This window comes from Echeneis naucrates, chromosome 2 (genome assembly GCF_900963305.1).
Source record: "Echeneis naucrates chromosome 2, fEcheNa1.1, whole genome shotgun sequence".
In the NCBI taxonomy this organism is placed as follows: Eukaryota; Metazoa; Chordata; class Actinopteri; order Carangiformes; family Echeneidae; genus Echeneis; species Echeneis naucrates.
The window spans coordinates 19,283,292-19,304,690 of NC_042512.1; the positions used below are offsets into that span (position 1 = coordinate 19,283,292).

General features: G+C 42.8%; 1 protein-coding gene across 2 annotated transcripts; it reads left to right on the forward strand.

Annotated features, from left to right (window-relative positions):
* The first annotated feature begins 1,420 nt into the window (after positions 1 to 1,420).
* On the forward strand, positions 1,421 to 19,842 carry LOC115056203 (transmembrane protein 47-like). Of its 2 annotated transcripts, XM_029522478.1 has the most exons (5): positions 1,421 to 3,254; positions 3,425 to 3,514; positions 6,120 to 6,592; positions 13,194 to 13,334; positions 15,662 to 19,842. In XM_029522478.1, the coding sequence occupies exons 3-5, from the start codon at positions 6,364 to 6,366 to the stop codon at positions 15,838 to 15,840; spliced, it is 549 nt and encodes a 182-aa protein (XP_029378338.1). In that variant the 5' UTR covers positions 1,421 to 3,254; positions 3,425 to 3,514; positions 6,120 to 6,363; the 3' UTR covers positions 15,841 to 19,842. The 2 variants fall into 2 exon arrangements, with proteins under 2 accessions (XP_029378338.1, XP_029378343.1); XM_029522483.1 differs by lacking the exons at positions 1,421 to 3,254; positions 3,425 to 3,514 and adding an exon at positions 5,612 to 5,646.
* The last annotated feature ends 1,557 nt before the right edge of the window (positions 19,843 to 21,399 follow it).

Consider the following 21,399-nt stretch of genomic DNA (forward strand, 5'->3'; position numbering starts at 1 on the left):
ATGCATCACTCACACTGGGATTCAATTAGCATGGCAGTAATTAAGCAGGGGCTGTTTCTCTCTGAAATGCACACAAAGTTATTTGACAGCGTTCCAGTAGAGTGGGGAATGTGTGTCTATCTGTGTCTCTGATAGAACGACAGCAAGAGGATGATTCGAAAAAAATTAAGTAAAAGATGCTGTTTTGTCAAATGTTGTCAGTCTCTCTGACACCGTCCTGCCCTGTCCTGAGAACTGTAGTATCTGACTGATGGAATTTATTCTAACACCATTAGTAAAAACAGGAATAAGCCAGCAGAAAGTGGGGACTATAAATACTATGAGTTGGCTTCACCCTAAAACAGTTTGGGTATGTTGCTGCTTTTTGCAGATGATTGTTGCTTGTTTGAAGCTCAACGTGGAGTCTGTAGTTTTCTTCTGGAAAAGGTTGTTTGGTCACTGTCAGTCGGACGCAAGTTGTTGCCTCAAGTGAATGAGTTCATTTATCACAGTTCTTGTTTATGAGCGGCGTTAAAAGGGAGCCAGAGGAAGGCAGGAGGATTGGTGCTGTATTTTAACTGTTGTGGTGGAGGAATCTCACCAGAAGGCAGACGTTTTGATTCATCACACTTTACAATGCACCGTGGCGTCCACATCGCTTTGTGAACCGCCGCTTTTCTTTCAGGGTAATGTGATGGATAATATTTTTGAAAGATGAGTAAATTGCTTTCCAACACGGAGGAGAGTTGTCTTGTATCTGTGAGTACCCGAAGTTCCTCACCTGCATTAGCCCCACATCTCCCCCCGAAACAACTGCATGTTTCTTTGAAGTGAAATTTAATTATTGCTGCAGCACTTCTCCACAAACGCTGCATGTGCATCTACACTTATTCAGCCTGTGTGCACACACGCACACACACCTATCAAACCTCCCCTCGGTGAACATGACACTGGAGATGGGGAGAAAGAACAAGCTGCTCAACCCTGCTTTCATCCTCTCCCCTTTCTACTGCTTCAAAACTGAGCTCTGACACATAAGAAATCGTCATGTGCATGTTGTGAGACAAGACATTGCTTCATCTTTCATGCCCCTGATGACGATAGGAGTCATCTTTCTCTGTGCATTCAAGTGTTTGATGAAGCAGCAGTGATGTGTCTGTGTTGGCTGAATTGTGTGTGACACTTTTGGAAGAAGCTTGGATGACTTGACAGACAGAATGAGTGTGTGCATGCTTGATTTTAAAAGTGTTATTATGCTCTTTAAAGCTCTTATCCTGACTGATTTTGTTCTGTTACAAACACATTTTGGTGAATGATGAGAAAGCATTCTTTGTATGTTTACGGGTACAAGTTAAATTTTCCCATGAAACTCTCCTCAGCGAGCATCTGTGTCTTCCCTCTGCCACCGACGGAGACAGATAGAGAGCCGGAAATGCTTGGCAGCAGGATATGAAATATGCTAATGAGCCAACATAATAAAAACCCCTCATGTTAGGAAGAAGATGAAAAAACTTTGCAGAGGATTTAGTCTTTTTTCCCACCTTGCTTCCACACTGAATCGACAGTATCTTCATTGAGGGGAGTTGTTTGCTCCTTTTGAGAAACTGCCCTGACGTTGTGATCGTCCATGCTCCCTGAACAAATGGAGACATAAATCAAAAAGGGAAGCGAACTAACTTCTTCTCTTTCTGTTTAAAGGAACAGAACAAACATTATTGGTTCTTCACAAAGTGTTATAGAATTTCCTGTACAAACATAAAGCTACCTTCCATCGCACAGCAGGCAAAAATGCAAATGTTCACTCCTTTGTGGAGAAAGCAAACACCATCAAGTCTGGATTTAGTGCCTGCGGTCAGCGTTGATTTGATCAAGGAAACATTTCCACCTCAGAGATATGTCACTTACCTTTTGCAGAGTCACTGTAGTCAGACTCCTCCATCCTGGGCACTGTTCCTACTCCATCTTGTTAACTTGGCAGCAAAAGAAATAAAGTGGAGTTGAAGTGATTCATTGGAAGGACCCTCAGAGACATTTTGCTTTTGACAGATTTAGAATTGATGCTTAAATACAGTTAGTGATGTTTATGTAAAACAAAATAACACAGGGTAGACTTTAATAATCCACAACAACTTTGGCTCGTTCTGTCCTTTCAAGAACTTCAGTGAAAACGTTGTGTTCCTTCATGCCTCTGTTCCTCGGCACTTCAGAGGGATTACTGTGTTTGTATATGGTGCTTTTCACTGCAGTGCATTTATCTGACAGCTACAGTCTCTGGTTACTCTGCAGATTTAGATTTTGTACCAAAAAAATACGATAGAAAGACTAAAGCAGCGGTTTTAAACATTGGGCCCCTTTGTGGCCTCGTATAAAAGTCCAGCTGAATTAATAGCTGTTCCACCACAGAGGTGTTGCCCTCTAAACGTCCTTTATGGTTTCATAGAATATTTGAAGAGCAGCGAGGCGAAGTCGGTAGAATATTAATACAAATATAAATATTGGTGTTTTTATTCTTTCCTCTCCAATTTAAGATCCCATGAGGCCTCAGACTGACTGTGCAGCCCCAGTTGGGAACTATATCCATTTTATTCCTTGCCCCAAGAGTCCTTGCATGAATTAACTATAGCCGTCAGAATTTTTCCTTTTTTCTTGCAGTTTTTGGAGAGATTTATAATCGTGGAACAAAGCCTTAAATGGAGAAATGTGATCCTATTGAGGGAGCAAGAGAGGATGATTCAAAGAAGTGGCCTTACTTGTGGTGACACATCAGCTGATTTATTGATTCCCCTGCTGCTGATACTGATGAGATCTGAAAAGCGCTGAGGTGTATCAGCACCCCTGCAGAACAATCAGGCACTTTCTATGAATTCAGTTGAAGTCATACCTTGTCTGTCTCGGGGCAGATGTAGATCCAACACTAAGCTATCTCACTGTGATCACATATCCCAAATAAAAGGTTGGCATCAGGTGTCCAATGTACAGTACAGTTTCTACCACACATGAAGCTGCAGCAGGCAGTTTATCTGTCCAGGTAACACTGTGAGAATGAGGCTGATCGTAGCTTCATTGAGAACACTTTCAGCACTGAATAAATGCTCAAACTCATAATCTATTTTTGTTGATTTTGACCAGATTGAAACATGGACTGGGTCTAAATAGGATTCAGTGCTGCATTGCCTCCAGGGCTCACTCCTCTTCAGCTCCACCTACTTCTGGTTTCAAAAAACCAAGCAGCAGCTCATAAATCAGTGAGGCACAGGACAACATGTCAGCACAAGGTATCAAGGGTCTGCATGGATTTCCTTGTAACAGAGAACTTATTTTTAAATGAACATAATGCTTCTTTTGTGGAAATAAAAAGCCTGACAGTTTTCCCCTCCACTGCAGACCAGTATTATTTTACTGCACTATGACTTCCTAAGTTTGTTGGGCTGTTTGTGTTTCTCAGGTGTCGTGTCTCAACAGCAGGGCATCCAGAAGCTGCTCAAGTGTCCTCGAAGCAGACAGTGAAACCCTCAGCTCGCTGGTACTTACTGTTGTAAGTATTGGTGCGTCTCCCCATCTCAGCAAGCAGCCAACATTTTTCTCCCTGTTCGAGTTTCTAGAACATTTTAAACCTACACCCAGATGAAATAACAGCTGTTTTATTTCCTCTAACACTAGTCCAGGATTTATTTGATGGCACAGCGCTGGGTAGGGGGGCACAGTTAATTGTCTGGTGTTGTTTTTCACCTTTATTGATCCAGGGAAGATAGAAGCAGCTTTTTGTTCTTGTTTAAGCAGTGTGTTGCCTCCCTTGGAAATCACACGCTTAGATGCATTCACATTGAGACACTCCCAGGTGTAACAACAATCTGCTGCTGTTCGCCGCTCAGCAACTCCATATTGTTATCGGTGTGGAGAACGCTTTTATACGATGCTTTTATTCACTATCTCTGCTTATGTTTTGCCATCTGGGCCAGACTCTCGATCATTTCATTGGGGCTTCCTTAAGTTAATTTCATGACTGCAACAAAATACATTCTGCTCTGCAACACGTTTGAACTTACATTGTGTCGGGGGACTTTCACTGTCAAGGATGAGTCGGTTTGATACCGGAGCGATTTATTCCACCGCAGCACCACCTGACAACTATCAGTCATGTTAACACACACCGCAATAATCATCCCACAAACATCACAGTCAATCAGCTCAGGGTGTGACTAAATCTGATTTATACATCCAGGCAATTTAGAGTCACCAATCAGCAAAGACCTAATTCAGCCAAAGATGTATATTTTGTCTGTGTTGTGTATCAATGAAGCTAATGTTTGTATTTTACAGCAGATCCTGTGAGGTCGGTGTGGTCGGCAATTTATATCCTGCTAATTCAGTCGATGTGATAAAGCATATGAAACTATCTTTTTTTTTAATACATAGCTTTTTATTTTGTGCATTTAGCATTCTTTTCTACGTTACGACCCCCTGTAGATCCCTTCCTACTTCTTACAAGTTCAAAAAATCAATGTAAGGATTTTCTTAAACTTGAGCTTTGACACGTTTAAGATTAAAAGTCGTCCGTACATCTTTAATGTTCCGTGAAGGATTTTCCAATCAAGTTGCGATCTGTGTAAGACTGAACTGTATGTCCCCGTTGGATCAGTCAGCTCGAGAAGAACATAAAAACTATTTGTTGAATGCATTCATTATTCTTCCACTGAAAGTCAATACTGGTCTGGAGGCAAAGTGAGGAATAAGAAATGTCCTTGATAAAATTGCAGTGAGGGGCCTGTGTAGCTTTTACGTTATTGAGAAAGTAATTTAACAGAATTACCTCCTTTGCATAACAGCTACTCCAAATCATTTATAACAGTTAGAGTCCTACATATTGCATTTCTTTAACGTGTAATTTAAGGCATTAGTCTCACTCTTTAATAGCTCCACCTCATCTGTCCATCCATCTGTCTGATCGCGTCTTCCCCTTCAGCTGCAGTGTATTTCCTTCACTCCGACCATTTAGCTTTGATTTGTTTAATAAAAGCAAAGAAGCTGCAGAAAACCTGCAGATAAAACGGCATCAACAGGAAGTGCGTCTATTCATGAAGCTTTCTATTAATACCCGTCTCTTTCACCTCTGTCTGTTGCCCTCTCCTCCTCTGCTCTTTGCTTTGCTCTCACGCGTCTTCCCGTCTTCCTCATCATCACTCATCATAGTTTTGATGGAGGGTAAACAAGGCCGTCTCTTCCTCCCATCAGCCTCTCCATCCCTCCTTTCTTTCTGCTTGGATAATCATATGGATGCCTCTCCCCCCTTAAACCTGCTCACCTTCCCCCTGTCTCTCTCATCCCTGATTCTGGCATTAGTATGCAGAAGAAACAATAATATTCCTTCATGTGCCTCTCACTTTCTCCTGTTCCATCACCATGTTTGCTCTCTCTTTTCTTCTGCTTTTTGCGTCTGCCTCGCCCTGAAAGAACTCCTAAATATTTAATCTCAAAATGAACCCCAGAATCTAATCTCCCTGAAATCGTGTGGGAATAGAGGGCTATTGAAGTCAAATGATTTTTCTGGTTTACAGCGACCAGCTTCTTTAAATATATTGGATTCTTTTTTCTTTTTTTTTTCAGTGACAAAGCCATCCTCCCAGTCTTGCAGCTTGAAGGTGACACAACTCATATCTGCACTTTTAAGTGAGACTATATTACTTTGAAATGAGGCACCAACACGCTTTCCATCTCACAAATAAAAGGTGCACAGTATGAGCAGTAAAACGCCTCCTCCATCGACGCAGATTTTATTTTCTTTCCTCTGTTGGTCAGTTTCTGTAAAACACAGAGGCTGTGGAATGGCCTGGTATGAACTTATGAAATGTACATCCTTGCTGACCGGCTGGCAGTTGACAAAAACCGAGATGACCAACAGACACATTTTACATTGAAGGAGCAGGAGTTTGTGCATGATGGATCGGACATGCTGCAAACTCATAATTCCAAACACTGATTGGTGTGGCTGTGCTGTGGCGGTCTCCTGAATCGGGTCTTACTTCGAACAAAGGGATGATGATAGTGTCACATTTTGGGGAAATCTGGCACATGCATGCGGTAATTTTTGAATCCCGTCCACGCCCCGACTGGGCGGGGTCTGTCTGTGCCTGTCTCTCTAGGACCCTGTAGCACCTGCTGATCCCTGGGAGCCTTTGACGTCAGTAGATGGTGGAGATGTCCTGACAGGCGCCGACAGGCGGAGCGTCGGTCCAGCGCGCAACTCGGGACCAGCGGTGGCACCGGCGGCTGCACCGGCTTCTGCATCCGTCTGCACGGCGTGAGGACGGCTCACACCGGCGTACGCACACTCCTTCGCGCACAACGACGTCCCTCTGCGGGGTTCGAACCCTCTCCAGCCTCGCCATGTCCTCTGCTGTCACCGAGACGGAGGAGTCGGCGCGCAGCTCCCCGCTGACGCCGCTGAAGCTGGTCGGGCTGGTGTGCGTCTTCCTGGCGCTCTGCCTGGATGTGGGAGCCGTGATGAGCCCGGCGTGGGTGACCGCCGACGACCAGTACTACCTGTCCCTGTGGGAGTCCTGCTGGAAACCGACCAGCACCGACAACTGGCAGTGCAGCAGCACGCTGGGTTCAGGTAACGGGAAGATGGGGGGCTCTTAGAGATCATAACCGTTTTGTCCATCCTGTCCCGTGCGCACCGGGCAGAGTGCACTTCCTTCAGTCAGAATTCATGAATCACAACAGCTTAATATACTGGAGAACAAAGAGTTGGTCTAATGAGCCGTGCCTGGTGCAGCTGCCATTGTCCTCCCCTCCTCTACCCAACGTATCAAAGCCTCATGTTGTCAGTCCCCATCAACCTGTGACTCCTCTGGGATCTCCACTTTAATTACTGTGGAGGTGAAATGAAGGATTTTCCCCACTCCTAGGCTGGAGAGCACATCAGACAAAATTCACGCTCTGAACAAGTTTATGTCATTTGATGTCTGCTTTTGACGATGAAGAAAAAATGGATCATAAGGGGGACACAGAGAAATGGAGGTGGATCAGTGAGCAGCAGTGATTGGGTTCATCCTGGTCCACCCATCGGTGGGCTGCAAAGCATTTACAGATGCACAAGAGCTTAATGATGGTTCATGATTTGTGTCATTTTTAAGCAAAGATGCATAAATTGTTTTGCTTCCAGCTTCTGGCGAACTTCGACTTATACCTAGAACCAAACAAATAATTATAATGTGAACCAGAGCATTCATCCAAGAACTAAGTAGGAGTTTGTATTTGATGTTAAACTAATCAAATGCATTACGATGCAGCCATAAAATGCAGTTTTTAACCCATAATATGTCATTAAAGAAGGATTTTCTCCCATTTGTAAGAAAAAGGCCAGAATTAAAAATGCTGCTCAGTTTCAGCCTCTTTTTGCTGCTGCAAAACTGCCACCATCTTCAGGTTAATGCACATCAACTCTGCTGGGTGTTGCCACTTACCTTCACCTAATTAATTCACTTTTCAACACAGGAGAGGGAAGAAGGAGCGCCGTGGCCAGAACCAGAGCTCATTCTCGTCTTGCTCTTATTTGTGATTATCCTTCCCCCTTCTTTTGTTGTTGTGTCCAGGAGAGATCTTCCAGTTTTGGGGCAGGGGAAGTGAAGTTGATCTTGGATGAAACAGTTCATGAGTGTCCCTTTGTTTGACACAACATTTCCTTCTTCTTCTGTCCATTAATCCTTTCTCCCCTTTTCCTTCTTTCCTGTATGCACACACACACTCTACCTGCAGAGCTGATATTTGGCCAGTCCATGAGACTGTGCCTTTCTCTGTGGGATGATGGGATCATGTGTGTGTCTGCATGCAAGTGAATAACTGTTACTCCCTGTCTGTGTGTGTGTTGACAGTAGGGCGGCCTGGATGTCTGGATGTCAGTGTGTGAAATTGGTGTGGTGTGTGTGTGTGTGTGTTTGTGCCAATAAGAGGCTACCATGTTGGGCAGACCTATTTCTGGACAGTCTCCTCTGAAGCCCAGCTGAATATTTCATGTCACACTCAGATTTTTCTGTTGTTGCATGTCTGCACCTTTTCTCCTAGGACCTAGTCCCACACACACAGGCGCACCTTATGACCACAACTTTTTGTGCTGCGCACACACATACACACATCCACACCAGGAATCATCTAATTAGGTGTGTGAGCCTCACCAATGCGTGCATGCCCACACAGACACACAGAGATCTTAAAAGATAAATCACTCTCTGTTTGTGCCAGCTCATCTGGCTTGTAGCTGAGACAGAAACAGACCAAAGCAGCAGCTTCTGTTAATTCAGCTCATCCTTTTCAATCTTTCTGACGCTTGGCTTCTCGTCGAAATGTGACACTGAATCGATTGCTGCAGAAAAGTTTTTTTGTTTTTGTTTGTTTTTTTGAATCACCTTTGCTTTATAAGGCTGAATTTGTACATGGGAACCTCAGCAGGGCGTTATTTGAACCTGTTAGGCCACCATCCTGTTAAAAAATGATGCAATAGCTATTCATCCCAGATGATTTGGCAGCGTCAGTCGTAGAGAGCTTTAATGGGTTTGATTTAAAGAGCACAAAGTGAAGACTGTCAGATTGTATTGAAGTCTATGAGAGAATTTGATTTATTACCCAAAATGCTCAGTCTCTAGTTTCAAGTCTTCTCCAATCCAATGTGATGTTCATTATTTTAATGATGATACCGTTTAGAGGAAAACAGACCTGAAAGAATTTTGCAATTTCATTATATTTTGATTAATTGCACATCTAAAGTTTGAATATAAATAACACAACCATTTATTCGCTTTGTCTTAACTATTGCTCTGCTTCCATTGTCAGAAAACTGCACAAGCGTCCACAGCACTTAGATCGTGTCGCATTGAATCCTAAATAGAGCAGAAGAACCGAAGCTTTCTGCAAAGCCAATAAACTTCTCTGGCCTCTGGCACTGCTGTGTGAAGACACTGGTTCCATTATGGTGTTATTATGTGCGTTCACTGCGACTCTTCCTTTTCCATGAGTGTGTTTGACGCTCAACAATGAGAAGCAAATGATTATTAGTGATTAGTTGTTACTGTATATATTCACAGACTGTAGCTGGAAGATGAACAGAAAGGCTGCTGCCGCTCCAGGAGCTCGTCGTCAGGTGATGATGAGCTGAGTTTATGTTGACTTCATTATCATCATCCTAACCAGTGTCTCGGCGCCGTGGTTACAGATCGCCTCGTTAGCAGTTAACACTGGGATTAATGAGCGACTATCAAATCACCACTCCTGCTCATTCAGATGTCTAACAACCGAGACAACAGAATAAATGAACGAGACGGGATGTGCAGGAGAGGAGGTGTCTTACATCGGCTTTCAATAATCTGATTTCTGAACCAAACAGGAACAAGAAAAGATCTGAGCCCAAACAGCATGAAAACATAGATTTAGCTGCTTACGCATCATCTAACGAGCTTAGTGGATCATTTTTATTTGAACACACAAGGGCTTTTTTGGGGGGGTTCAAAAACAGAGTGGAAGTAAATATGTAGTCAAAGATAAAACAAAGCTCTCCTGAAGGAAACAACATGAGTAACAGATTCTTGCCAGCATCTGTGGCTCTGACTAATATTTTCACGTCTACAGGTAACAGCTGAGCCGTTTTGTGGATAAAGGGAATTAGAAACACGTTCACTCCAAAGGCGCGTTGATTTTGGCCCACTTTGATGCACATCCACTCGTCTTTGGTGTCACATATTTCAGATCACTTGTCTCTGAAGACCTAAAAACCTTCGTCCCTGCTCCTCGCTCTCTGCCGTCTCATCTTTCTCTCCAACATCAGCCTATCGATCCGTCCGTCTCTTACACGCTTGGTCTTTCATCCCTATTCTTAAATGAATTGTCTTTTGCTCAGTCCTCACTCCTCCTCCCATTTTTCATCTCGTTTTGTTTGTTTGTCTTTCACATTCCACCCCTGTTGTTGTTGTTGTTGTTGTTGTTTTTTTCTTTCCTCCTTCTGGGATATATTGTGACATTTCTTATGTTAATCATTTTACGATTGTAATTTCTCCATCCTTCTTTCTGCCAACCCTTTCCATCTCTATTTCTCCCTTCCATTTCCTCCAGGGTCAACCCTCTTGCCCCTTCTCTTCTCTCCTTCATCTCCTCCTCCCTCATGTCCTTCCCTTCCCTCCCCTCCTCTCCTATGACTCCATGTCTCCTCTCAGTGAGCCCCCGGAGACAGCCGTTCTATTTGTAGCGGCTGAACGAGGAATGTGAAATGATGTGGCATTCAGTTCTGTGGCAGACAGACAGACAGATAGACAGGGGAATAGTGAGGAACCTGCAGCTTCACTCAGCCGCCAAACACAAAACACACACACACACAGACGCACACTGTGCATGTGCTCAAACACACATGATCCACTTGGTGCATGCAAATCATGCTTTCTTCAGAGCAGCAGCAGCGTGATCTCTTATTAAACATATTCTGAATTATCGATGGGTATAAATGTAGCAAATTGTATTTAACATGGTTTTTCCTCTGGCGTTAAAGGTGGACTAAAGGATTATGGTCTCATAACACTATAGATAGAGAACACCTCCCCTCTGAAAACCCTCCAACTCCTCCTTTTCCTGCACTCATACACCTGCTGCACCGACGCTATGTGGTCTTCCTCACAAAGCCGCTTTTCCAGCACTCAAAAACCGTGATATACAACTCAGGACGTCCTTGATGGAAGTGAGAAAGCCCCAGATGATATATGATGAAGGGCTTTTAGTGACTTGTTGTCAGGCTGTTGATGAACTAATGCATCCACAGCCTTAGATAGTCTGGGACCGTCCTCTGATGAATTCAAAGTTAAAATGAAAGAAGGAGCCAAATTTTTGTATTTAAATTTGGATTGTTGTTGGTTATATAATATCTTTTTGTTTTAATGCTGCTTTAATGCTTTTAAATGACTGGTGGTATCACATAATATGTAATATCCCAATAAGCACCATCATTCAGACTGGAAATCTTTTTTTTTGTTTGTTTGTTTGTTTGTTTTTTATCACCATCTTTTTATTAATCTCTCTCTTCTTTTTTCTCTTTCCTCTCATCTTTAATTTCCTCCCTTTCTCTGCCTATCCACCTCTGCATCTCATCTTTCAGCTCATGTCTCTCCCTCCCTCTGCCTCTAGATCTCTCATCTTTCCTGATCTCGCTCCACCACTATCAATCTTTCATAAGCGTTTTTACCACACTCGAGCAGTGAATTTAGGCTTCGCTTGTATTTAGAGTACACGCATAGCTGTAAAAATAAAAAATTTAATTCCCTTAAATAGCTCTGCAGTATACTTTTGATTCTGTCAACTCTACAGTGCCTTTACATCTTCACTGACAGCTCAATTTCTCTGTCAGATGTGGTTCATTGATGTTCTATCCTGAAGTTGCAGTTTGAAGTTTATCTTATAAAAGCTACTGTATGTCCTAAAGGAGTAGATGTTATTTTATTAATGCATCTCCTAATACACAGTGGCAGGAAAGAGTGACAGTTTTAGAGTTACTCTTATTGATGCGCGGGTTTTGACTAAAAATGGGGTCAGAATTTCATTGAAGTTGTGAAGAAACATAATCTGTTTAACATATTACACAAATTGTTGTCCATACTGAAATATTGACAGTGTAGCTCGAAATGGTAATTTGAATTCTCCGGAGATTTGTTGTCTGGCATTTATTTCCTCCAAACAAGGCGATCTCAGCCCAAGCAGGTCTGTTTTATTGAACACGTGGATTTAATACTTCTCTCAGTTATAAGGCACTTTGAATGAAAGCTGATAAATGTAATTGTATTCAGGAGTTCAGAGACCTCCTTCAGTAGAGATCAGATTCATCAGTCAACTTAGATGGGTCATCCAGCAACAATGACAACACAAAAACACCCGTAACACAACAAAGAACCTCAGTGGAACAACTTAAGGCCTGAAGGAATCATGGGAGTTTGATGTCTGTGGCAGGACGCCATACAAATACATCACTGCAGCTTTTCCACAACACAACTGTGAGAGTGTTCTTTGTTTCACGGGCTGCTGAAAGCAGCTGCACAAACTGTGTTTGTGACTGAGGCTCATCTCAGAACTCACCAGGAAACTCCAGTTCTGTCTGTTATTTCCCTCCGGTGTCTCCATTTTCCTCTCGTTTCTGTATGTCGGCACAGTAATGCCTCTTCAATAAAGCTCTGGGACGAGTGCTGTCTTTCTTTTCTCAGCTCGTCTTGTCCTCGTCTGATGCGGCATAATCAACTATATAAGGTGTTTTATATTTGGCATAAAAAAAAACAATGTTCTGGCCAGAATTTACGCAGATGTGGATGTATGTGGTCCAGATGTGTCAGTCTGGGTGCGACTTTATCTCTCTGTATAAATTCAGGGAGATTTTTGATAACATGCCAGCAAAGCTTTTTATCTGAGGCTGCCTGTCAGCTCAGGTACACCGAACTAAGTGCCTCCTCTCTTTGTTACTCAGGTCTGTCCTCGATCCCTTCACAGCATCCTCACCTCCTTTCCTCCTCCTCCTCCTCTGCCTTTATGCTGTTTTTTGTTTTGTTTTTTTTTTGTCATGCTGCCCTCTCTCTGTCCTTGTAACATTATGCCGGTGTGTTTCCTCTTTTATCACCATTCACCCTCTCTCAGACGCTCACCACCTCGTTTCCATCACACCTCTCTGCGTCTCACTTTAACTTGTCGTTCTCTTTCCCCCTTTGTTCATCAATTCCCTTTGTTTTTTTTTGTTTTTCTGTCCACTCATTTGTTCCTCCTTTTCTCTTCCTTCCTTTCTCTTTCCTTACCTCCTGTCCTCATTCCCTCTTTCCTTCCTCAGCCCATTAATTTTTTATTCCTTCACGTTTCTTCTGTTTACTCTCCCCTTCTTCTTAACTTTGGTTTTCCATCCATTTTGTACCTTTTAGTTCTCTTCTCTGTTCCTTTTACATTTCTCCACATCTCCATACAGCTCCTGCTTCTAAATTGACTTCCTCCTGTCCTCCTACCTTCATGTTCCTGCCTCTGATCAACACACTTGACGGATGTGTATGTAGGAATATATATAAAATGTTTAACAGGTTTAATGTTTTTATTTGAATAATTTTATTTATTCATGAACGTTATCGCAAAGTTGACGTCTTTGGAACTGTTGCTTGAATGTTTCTCCAAACTAATTTCTTCTGTCACCTCCTTTCTCCTCCCTTCCTCCTCAGACTGGCAGGTTGTCACGCTGGCCCTGTTGCTAGGGGGCGGAGCCCTGGTGTTGATGTCATTCCTGGTCGCCCTGGTTGCTGTCTGCATTGGCACAAGGCGGCGATTTTACGCACCCGTCGCATTCATGCTCTTTGCTGCAGGTCAGCGAATACACACACCAACATCATACCATCCTGAGGTGGAAGGCCACTCACTCATTATGCACAAAATACTCACACACACACACACAAGTAGACTAATTAATTAGCCAATTTAGACAAGGTAGCCGGAAGGTTGCAGAGTAATCACATTGAACACTGACATGCATTCAAATGATAATCCCTACTCACTGATTAAATAGACACACACACATTCACAGACTTACTCACTGTTCCTCTCTTCCTCAAACTCATTTAGAGAAAATCCTGTATTTATGATTTAGGCCCAGCAGGACTGTTTAATTTCCCCAGTCAGCCCAACCTCAAATTGGACAACTTTCACCTTTTGGAATAATTCAAACATTCTTTTTCTAAGACGTATGATTCATTCTGTCTTTTTTTCTCAATCATGGTTGAATGGAGGGTACAGAGATTTAAAGCAGCTTAGTGATTTGAAGTGGAAGCATATACGGCTGATGGATAAAAAAACCACCAAAGGAATTCAACACCCTTATTTAGTCTGGAGTGACATTTGACCGCTTGTTCAAATACAATCAGTTTTTCATGCTGCAGTGATTGGCAAATGCGTCTGCAGACAGACACTGTGACATTTATAGCTTCAATATATGTCGAGTTGTTTTTGTGACTGTACGTCAAAAAATACAAAGTCAGGCTACACCGAGAGCTGCTGCAAATTCAAAGGCTTAACTATTAAAGATTTAAAATGTAAAACAAATTCAACACAGAAGCTGAAGAACCTTTGTCAAATGTCAATTCTAACTCTTTCTCGTTTAGCTCAGACCTGGACACCAACAAGGTTCTGGGTTTGAATCCCAGTGAAAGACAGAGGTTGTTTGTGTCTGTATGTCATCCTGTGATAAACAGGTGATGGAGCGGGTCTGTCCTCATCACCCTGGATTGGCTGCACCTCCCACACCCCCCCTCTACCCTGCACGGATTGACAGGATTGATAATGGATGGATGGAAGTTGAGAAATAACCTAATTACTGTTGGCCACCTCGCGGTACTCTGCAGTAATCATCTGCTTTAATGGATGAAGCTCATCCTCTCCGCTCTCTAAGAGACGTTTGCTCGACTTGATCTATAATTTCAGACCATAAGGAGCTGAGCTCAGTAACATATAAATACTTAACATACAACCAAACAGAGAACAGTAGCTGTCAGAATCGGCGCCATGATGGGGCACAAACAGCCTCTCCAAACGATGCCGCAGCAGCCGAGCGCAGCGTGTTTTGGTGAACTATAAAGGAGCGCTCAGTGAATCAGAGATCACATACACACTTTTAACAACCAGCCACCTCTTTAAGGCTTGTTTTCCACACCATCTCAGCTCGTGTGTGTGTGTTTCTGGAAATTATGCGTTCTGTAGTTTTTGTTTTTCATGCAGGGAAGTGCCAGCGCTTGTTTACGTTCCCACAAGATGAATTCCCTTTGAAGAAATAATGATTTATGTCTTCTCCTTTGTGGTGCTACCATCCATCCATCCATCCATCCATCCACCCCCTCACTCCTTCAGCATCTACCTCTCTGCCCTCCCTACACGCCCCTTTCCTTTTACCTTTCCTTTTCCTCCCGTCCTTTCCTACACTCAGCCTCTCTTCCTCTTTCCTCCATTTTCTTCTTGTCTAAAGTTTGATTTGTTTTGTTTTTCTAAATCGTATTCAGCGTTTTGAATGACCTCTCCTCTGGACATGCAGCTCTCTTCCTGACCCAGATGATCATCTCTGCCATTTCTTTTTTCTGAACTATTTAGTACAACTGTTTCAAAAATGAAAAACAAAAAACTGAATGTTTCCAAACATGGTGAAGCCAAACTCATTAAACTTTACAGCACACACACTTCCAAAGTGGTTTGGGTTTGTTTTTTTTTTTTTGTTTGTTTTTTTGTATTAATTGTTGGAATAGACCATTTTTAAGATTAATTGGAATAAACAAACTTTCTTCCAAGTTGACTCAGATCTATAATAATAATGATGTGAACCCTCCTGTTTGTTCCAGATGGCACCCAGGCATCTTTTTATTTAAGCTACACTGAACACAAATGCTACCTAAATACATTAATCTCCTCTAATCTTCCTTCAGTTCATCTCTCACATGATAGGAACTTAAATTTGTCCATTGATCTTCCAATCTATCTGCATATTTTCATGATGTAGACACCAAGCTCAGTTTGCATGTCAGTCGTGGCTGAGCACAAACTAATAATAGTATAAACTAATATCCATGAATACATGTGAGCCTTTTAGGCCTTTCTTTTTTTTTTCCTGATGATACTCGGCCTCGTATTTACTCTGGTGTTTGTCTTCCAGTCGTCCTCCAGGCCTGCAGCTTGGTCCTCTACCCAATCAAGTTCATCGAGAGCATCAACCTGAGAATCTACCACGAGTTCAACTGGGGCTACGGCCTGGCCTGGGGAGGGACCATCTTCTCCTTTGGAGGAGGAATCCTGTACTGCCTGAACCCCAAGAACTATGAGGAGTACTACTAGGTCAGGTTCAGGCTGGAAACCCGGAGAGGTACTCTAAGGGAGAGGATGAGGTTTTTAGGGGATCAAGGGGGGGACTCATTGGCTCAGTGGCCAAGAACAGTAAGGAATACCGTACACCGGATTTCAGCCAAAAACTGATTCACATTTGGGACGAAGCTGCCAGTCAGGAGACTGATGGGTGTTTGAACTGGCAGCCCTTAATATCAGCAGGCCCATCCAGGGCAGGTTTAGGGTGAGGTTGGGTTTATCTGCAGAACTGGTGCCACACCTCAGACACAACTGCAGGAACTCCAGTTACAGCGTCACCAGTCACAACCTGACCTCCTGTCTCTGTTAACTAGATGTACAGTCAACAAGGAAAACCATAAACATCTCACGCTCCCCCCGGAGATCTTCACCAGTATAGCCCACAGTCTCTGTCTCTGTCAGTGCAACATCATCATCTTAATCATTAGCTGCTCTTAGACTTGTGGCATTTTGTTTTCCTGAGTCCTTCGACTTTCACAAGGGCAGGAAAAAAGGAACAGACGCTGTAGTTGCACCTCAAGACAGCCAGATTCCTCTCGGGGGTGAAGGCAGTGAGAGGAATAAAATAAAGACACACAATCCATATTCTGTTATCGGGCCACTTGTCTGTTACTGTGGCAACCCACCGAGTGTGCACACAGCTGTCATGACTGATTAGCCGTGGTCGGATGTGTGAGACAGGACTGCACTCAGATGCCTCAGAGGGGCTGCTAAATTTCGATCCCCCATCGAGTTTCTCCGCGTCCTGACGTCGGGAGCTTCCTTCCTCCTCCGTGCAGACCGACTCTCTCTGCGGCCAAATTTACATGCACAACTGTAGTTGAAGAAAGTTAGCAGCTCTGCACTGAATGTCATTATGTGATTATGTTCTCAGCTGAGGTCCAGGGGGGAACCTGATGGACGACTCGGTGGCTTTGGTGCAATGGAGTCGTGCTCTTAATCTGATGAAGGTGATAATCAAGGCTGGGGTCTGGTGGCCTTCCTCTTTGACTTCATGAGTCTAACAAATGTCGCTAAACGGAGCAGAAGAAATTAGACAGATTATTCTGTTTATATGTGACACCCAAATTCAGTGCCAAAGCAGGAAGTGGTTTTTTTTGTTTTTTTTTAATGTAGCACAGCAGAAGGTTTACTCTAACAATCTGTACTTCCTTCCCTCATCTGAACTAATGTTTTAGTTGTCCAGCTCTCATTATCTTTTTACTTGCGTTCATTTTCGCATCCTGTAGTTTCAGAAGTGCACAAGGAGTCGGCTGTGAAATGTGAATTCTCTGGATGACATTTTGGAAATACAAGTGCTCCGCTCTCACATATTTACTGTCAGCATCGCCCAAAAATAGGATCTAGGCTTCCTCCCTCGCCACTTTAACAAGTATAGAACTGTGCAGCTGACAGAAGTCCATTTATTTCATATAATCTGACACCTTGATGTTTGCTACAGGCAGAAAATCATCTTCTTCTACTCCTGATCACATTTATAACGTTAATTACATACATACAGATACATCGGAAACTTCTAACGTAAGGAAGTTCACGTATTAAAAAAGGAAATGGTTACCATTTTTCAAACGATTTAGCTCTCATTTAACAATTCTTGAGTGCAGATTTTACATAGCAAATATTATTGATGATGTGAATCGTTAAAGGTTTTAAAATATGGACTACTCCTATTCACTATTAATGTCAAAGACATTGTGCATTCATTTTTGCTGAAGGTGCACAGTTTCATCATGGAAACTATAAATTGATCCCAGAAAAAAAAAAAATCTACAGACAAGATGATTTGTTAAATAAAAAAAATGTGTTATTGATCTGGATGGAATAGACAAAGAATGAATAGTATTCCAGTGTGTTGTTATTGTCTGTTTAATGGAAAGCTGTATGGTAGCACAGATTTATAGTTAAATAGTGTCTTTACCTAATTCCTCTGATGGAGTCCAAAAAAGCAATAAATGCAGCGATTAACTGCTTATTTGTTTGTTTTTCCCCATTTAGTTAATTCAGGATGCATTTAATTTAAATTGAATTCAACATCTTCACATGACAAAATGTACAGTTTTAATGTCCTTTTGTCTCTTTACATCGGATCTTGGTGTAAATTCCATCATTATCTCAATACAACCGTCATTGACTCGCTGCTCCGTTCATTAGACCTCCTTTGTCGTCCTGACTGAGATTCACTTCTCGTTGTGAGCGAACATCTCGAGCCAAGAGCTCGTCCCTCTGCTTTGCATGAGCTGTGGACACGTGTCTCCGTCAGGACTCTCATCTGCTGCTCCCGAACGTTGATGTTTAATGCAACAGTCTCTTAAAACACGTCGTCACTCTGCAGCTTGAAGAGCGCAGACCCAAAATCAACCATGTGGGAAACATGGCAGTCATCAAAACATTGTATGCTTTAAATTCCCTGTTTCATCTCCTCTGGATCTGCAGTGCAGACCAGTTACACCACCTGACAAATGATCTTTGCCTCGGTCAGGTCTCATTTGGCTTCCGCCACTTCCTCAATGATCTTATGTCTCATTTAATTTGCACCTCGCTGGCTCTTCTTTTGCATGTTTCTCTGCAACAGCCAGGTATTTTCAAAGCTGCTCATCAAAACTCCAGACTAATTCTGTGTGAGTTGAACTTTCAGACTCATTCGTCCCCTTGAAGTAATTATGACACAGTTCATTGGTATTCAGCTGTAATCTGAAGCATCACCTGCAGGCCGCTGTAATTTTAATGTAAATTCACATTGTTGGTTCCAATCAGGAGCCTGTTTTTGTTTTCATGTGAATTTTATTTGTCTCTGAGTGAAAACCAAAAGATCACTCACTGTTAGACGCATTATTTCATTAGTCATCCCAGCTATTTGGGTCAGCGGGTGCTTTCCAGCATAAATCTGAAAGGTACCCCCCCCACACCCTGTGTTCGGAGAAGGGGCTCCAGTTAATCAGTGTTTGGCTTTGTCAGGTCACTTGTTTTTCTGTCAGGTCACTGATGAAGCAGCTGACTCATGGTGTTGTTATTCCAGGGTGGAAACAGAAGCCCTAACATGGTGGAGAAGTGCTGTAATAGAGGTCATCACCACCAGTCTGTATTTAATACTGTGGTCGCAGCTTAGTGAGGCTGTTCTTCGACACTGTAACAGACCTGGGTTCAAATCTGCAGCAGTTATTATTATGGAAGGCCCAAAACTTCAAAAGCAATTATTTTTATTATATCTGCAAACAAGAACTATGAAAATGAATTTTTGTCTGGTACACCGTGATTGTTAGTTTGAATTCATCTGGCAGACACACAAACACTCACTAAAGGAGATAAATCGTCTGTCAGATCAAAATTATTCAGCTGTTTTTATTAGAGCGCCTTTTATCCTCCAAGTGACAAAGCTACATTTTCAGATTTGTAGAGCAAGCAACAAACATATGGCGACTTGGAGCAGATGCAATTTTAGCCACTGCATGTTTTGATGTCTTAACTGGAAACAGAAATCAGCGCCACATCACGTGTAATTAGGAGCCACTGATTGTAATTGACTATCCAAATATGTTTGCAGTCGCTTTAAAAATGACCTACATGCTTTGATTTTTAATGAAGGACTTCAGTGTGAACGCAGGCAAATAAGATTATTTGTCTCTCAGTGTAACTTCCAGACTGCTTTGCTGACAAAAACACAACTGGCCCTCGCCCTGTTGTGAGCCACGCTGGTTTTCACCCAGGTCTGACTCGTAGGCATTAGCATTTGTTTGGTTATTAATTTACTGAGGAAAAGTAGAGACAGCTCTGTTTTATGCATCATTTCCCAGTAGATCTGAGAGAAACACTGTCTAATGATGTGCTTTGGGATTTAGGGTAGTTTGTATGTGTGTGAATGACAGCACAGTGTGTGTGTGTGTGTGTGTGTGTGTGTGTTGGCATGTTTTAGATGCCATTGTAGAGATATCAGTAATCAGCATTTATCTCTTTGTACGTTGACACATTAAAGCACTGAGCAGAATATCTCACACTTTATCTCATTTTGTTGTTGCTTCTTCCTTTGGCTCCATCTGACTCTGAAATAATTACAGTCACGCTGAGTTCAGCTTGGAAACAGACGCAGGACTGAGGCAGGACAAGCATCTCTGCAGAAACGTTAGGGGGCGTCAGGTAAGAAGACTGACTCGGGCAGAAAGCTGAAATGTTCATTTTATCACTTCCACTGAAATCCACAGACTGAAAGTTTAAATAAAAACTTTCCTCATGACGACTGAATTTTATCCCCTCGATGTTCTTTCATGTGCAAATTAAAAATGCAAACAGCTGGATGGAAATGCGTCTGAAGTCGCTGCCCAACCTGGAGCTCCTTTCTTCATCAGGGCATCAAGATAAGTTCAGTCTTTCAGTAAGTTTGTCCTTCAGGGCTGTTAGTCATTTTTAACATTTTCAGGCGAGGTCGAAGTGCATAAAATAAACACATCTGGATACAGAGGATGAATTCAAAGAGCACACGTTCTTGAAGAAAAGCCTCATTATCGGAATGAATATGAGATCTGTTGCCAGTTTTTGACTGTTTTCCTCTGAAGGCTCTTAACAAACCCTCCTCCTTCCAATTAGGAGCTGAAGTGCCAATTACCAACACAAGGAAGGCTCAGTGGAGCCAAAGCAAACAAAAAAAAGATGTATTAACATGATTTCTCTCTTTGGCTCCTCTGAGGCCTGTTTTCTTTTCAAACAGGTTCAGCCACACCTCACAGCTGGAAACATCTGCAGGACAGCCTGTCCTGGGACTCTTTACCCCAAACAGAAAGAAGCATTAAAATATAAAAAGGTGCTGGTAGAAGTATTTCTACTTTCCTCCGAAGAGGAGCTGAATCAAAGGTGATCACACAGAAAGTAAATGTGTGTGACAGCAACAGGGAGCAGACTGCAGAAAACATCCTCAGGATGATTCCGCCACCTGCTGTTCAGACTGTGTCACCAGCTGCAGCTGCACTAAACCCTGATTCAGGGAAAACCGTCCAAGTCTCATTTTGTTTTCAGATTCATCTGCTGAAGGAGGAAGCGTTCCTGTGCTCAGCCGAAGGACAGATTTATACCAGATACATGAAGTTGGTTTAGTGTTTCATTCCTGCAAAGACTCAGTTTACATCCATTTTTTATTAATTCAACATTTAAAAAGTTCATTTGATTGATATAAACAAACAAACGAAGTGACAGCATCAGACCCTGCTGTTGTCGGTCCAGTGTCCTCAGTCCTCATGAGACCAGATCCATCTGGACCCGGATCCAACAAGAGAAGCTGTCTCTTTGGTGCGTAATGGAGCCATCAGAGTAAACGGAAGGAGGACTGTTTGTTTTCATGTTGAGGCCCTCAGAGGGGAGACATCATGAGGTCAAGGTTTCTCCCGGGGTTCCCTCACCTGGATATTTGGCCCCCCATCACCGAAACCAGAGTCCCCCGATGCGTCCGGTTGGTGTCGGGTCGCCTTTTACGCGTGGCGTCCTGAAACGGGACCCGGCGGGGCCACCTCTGAGCTCAGTCCTATTTAGAGGAGGGAATGCTCCGAC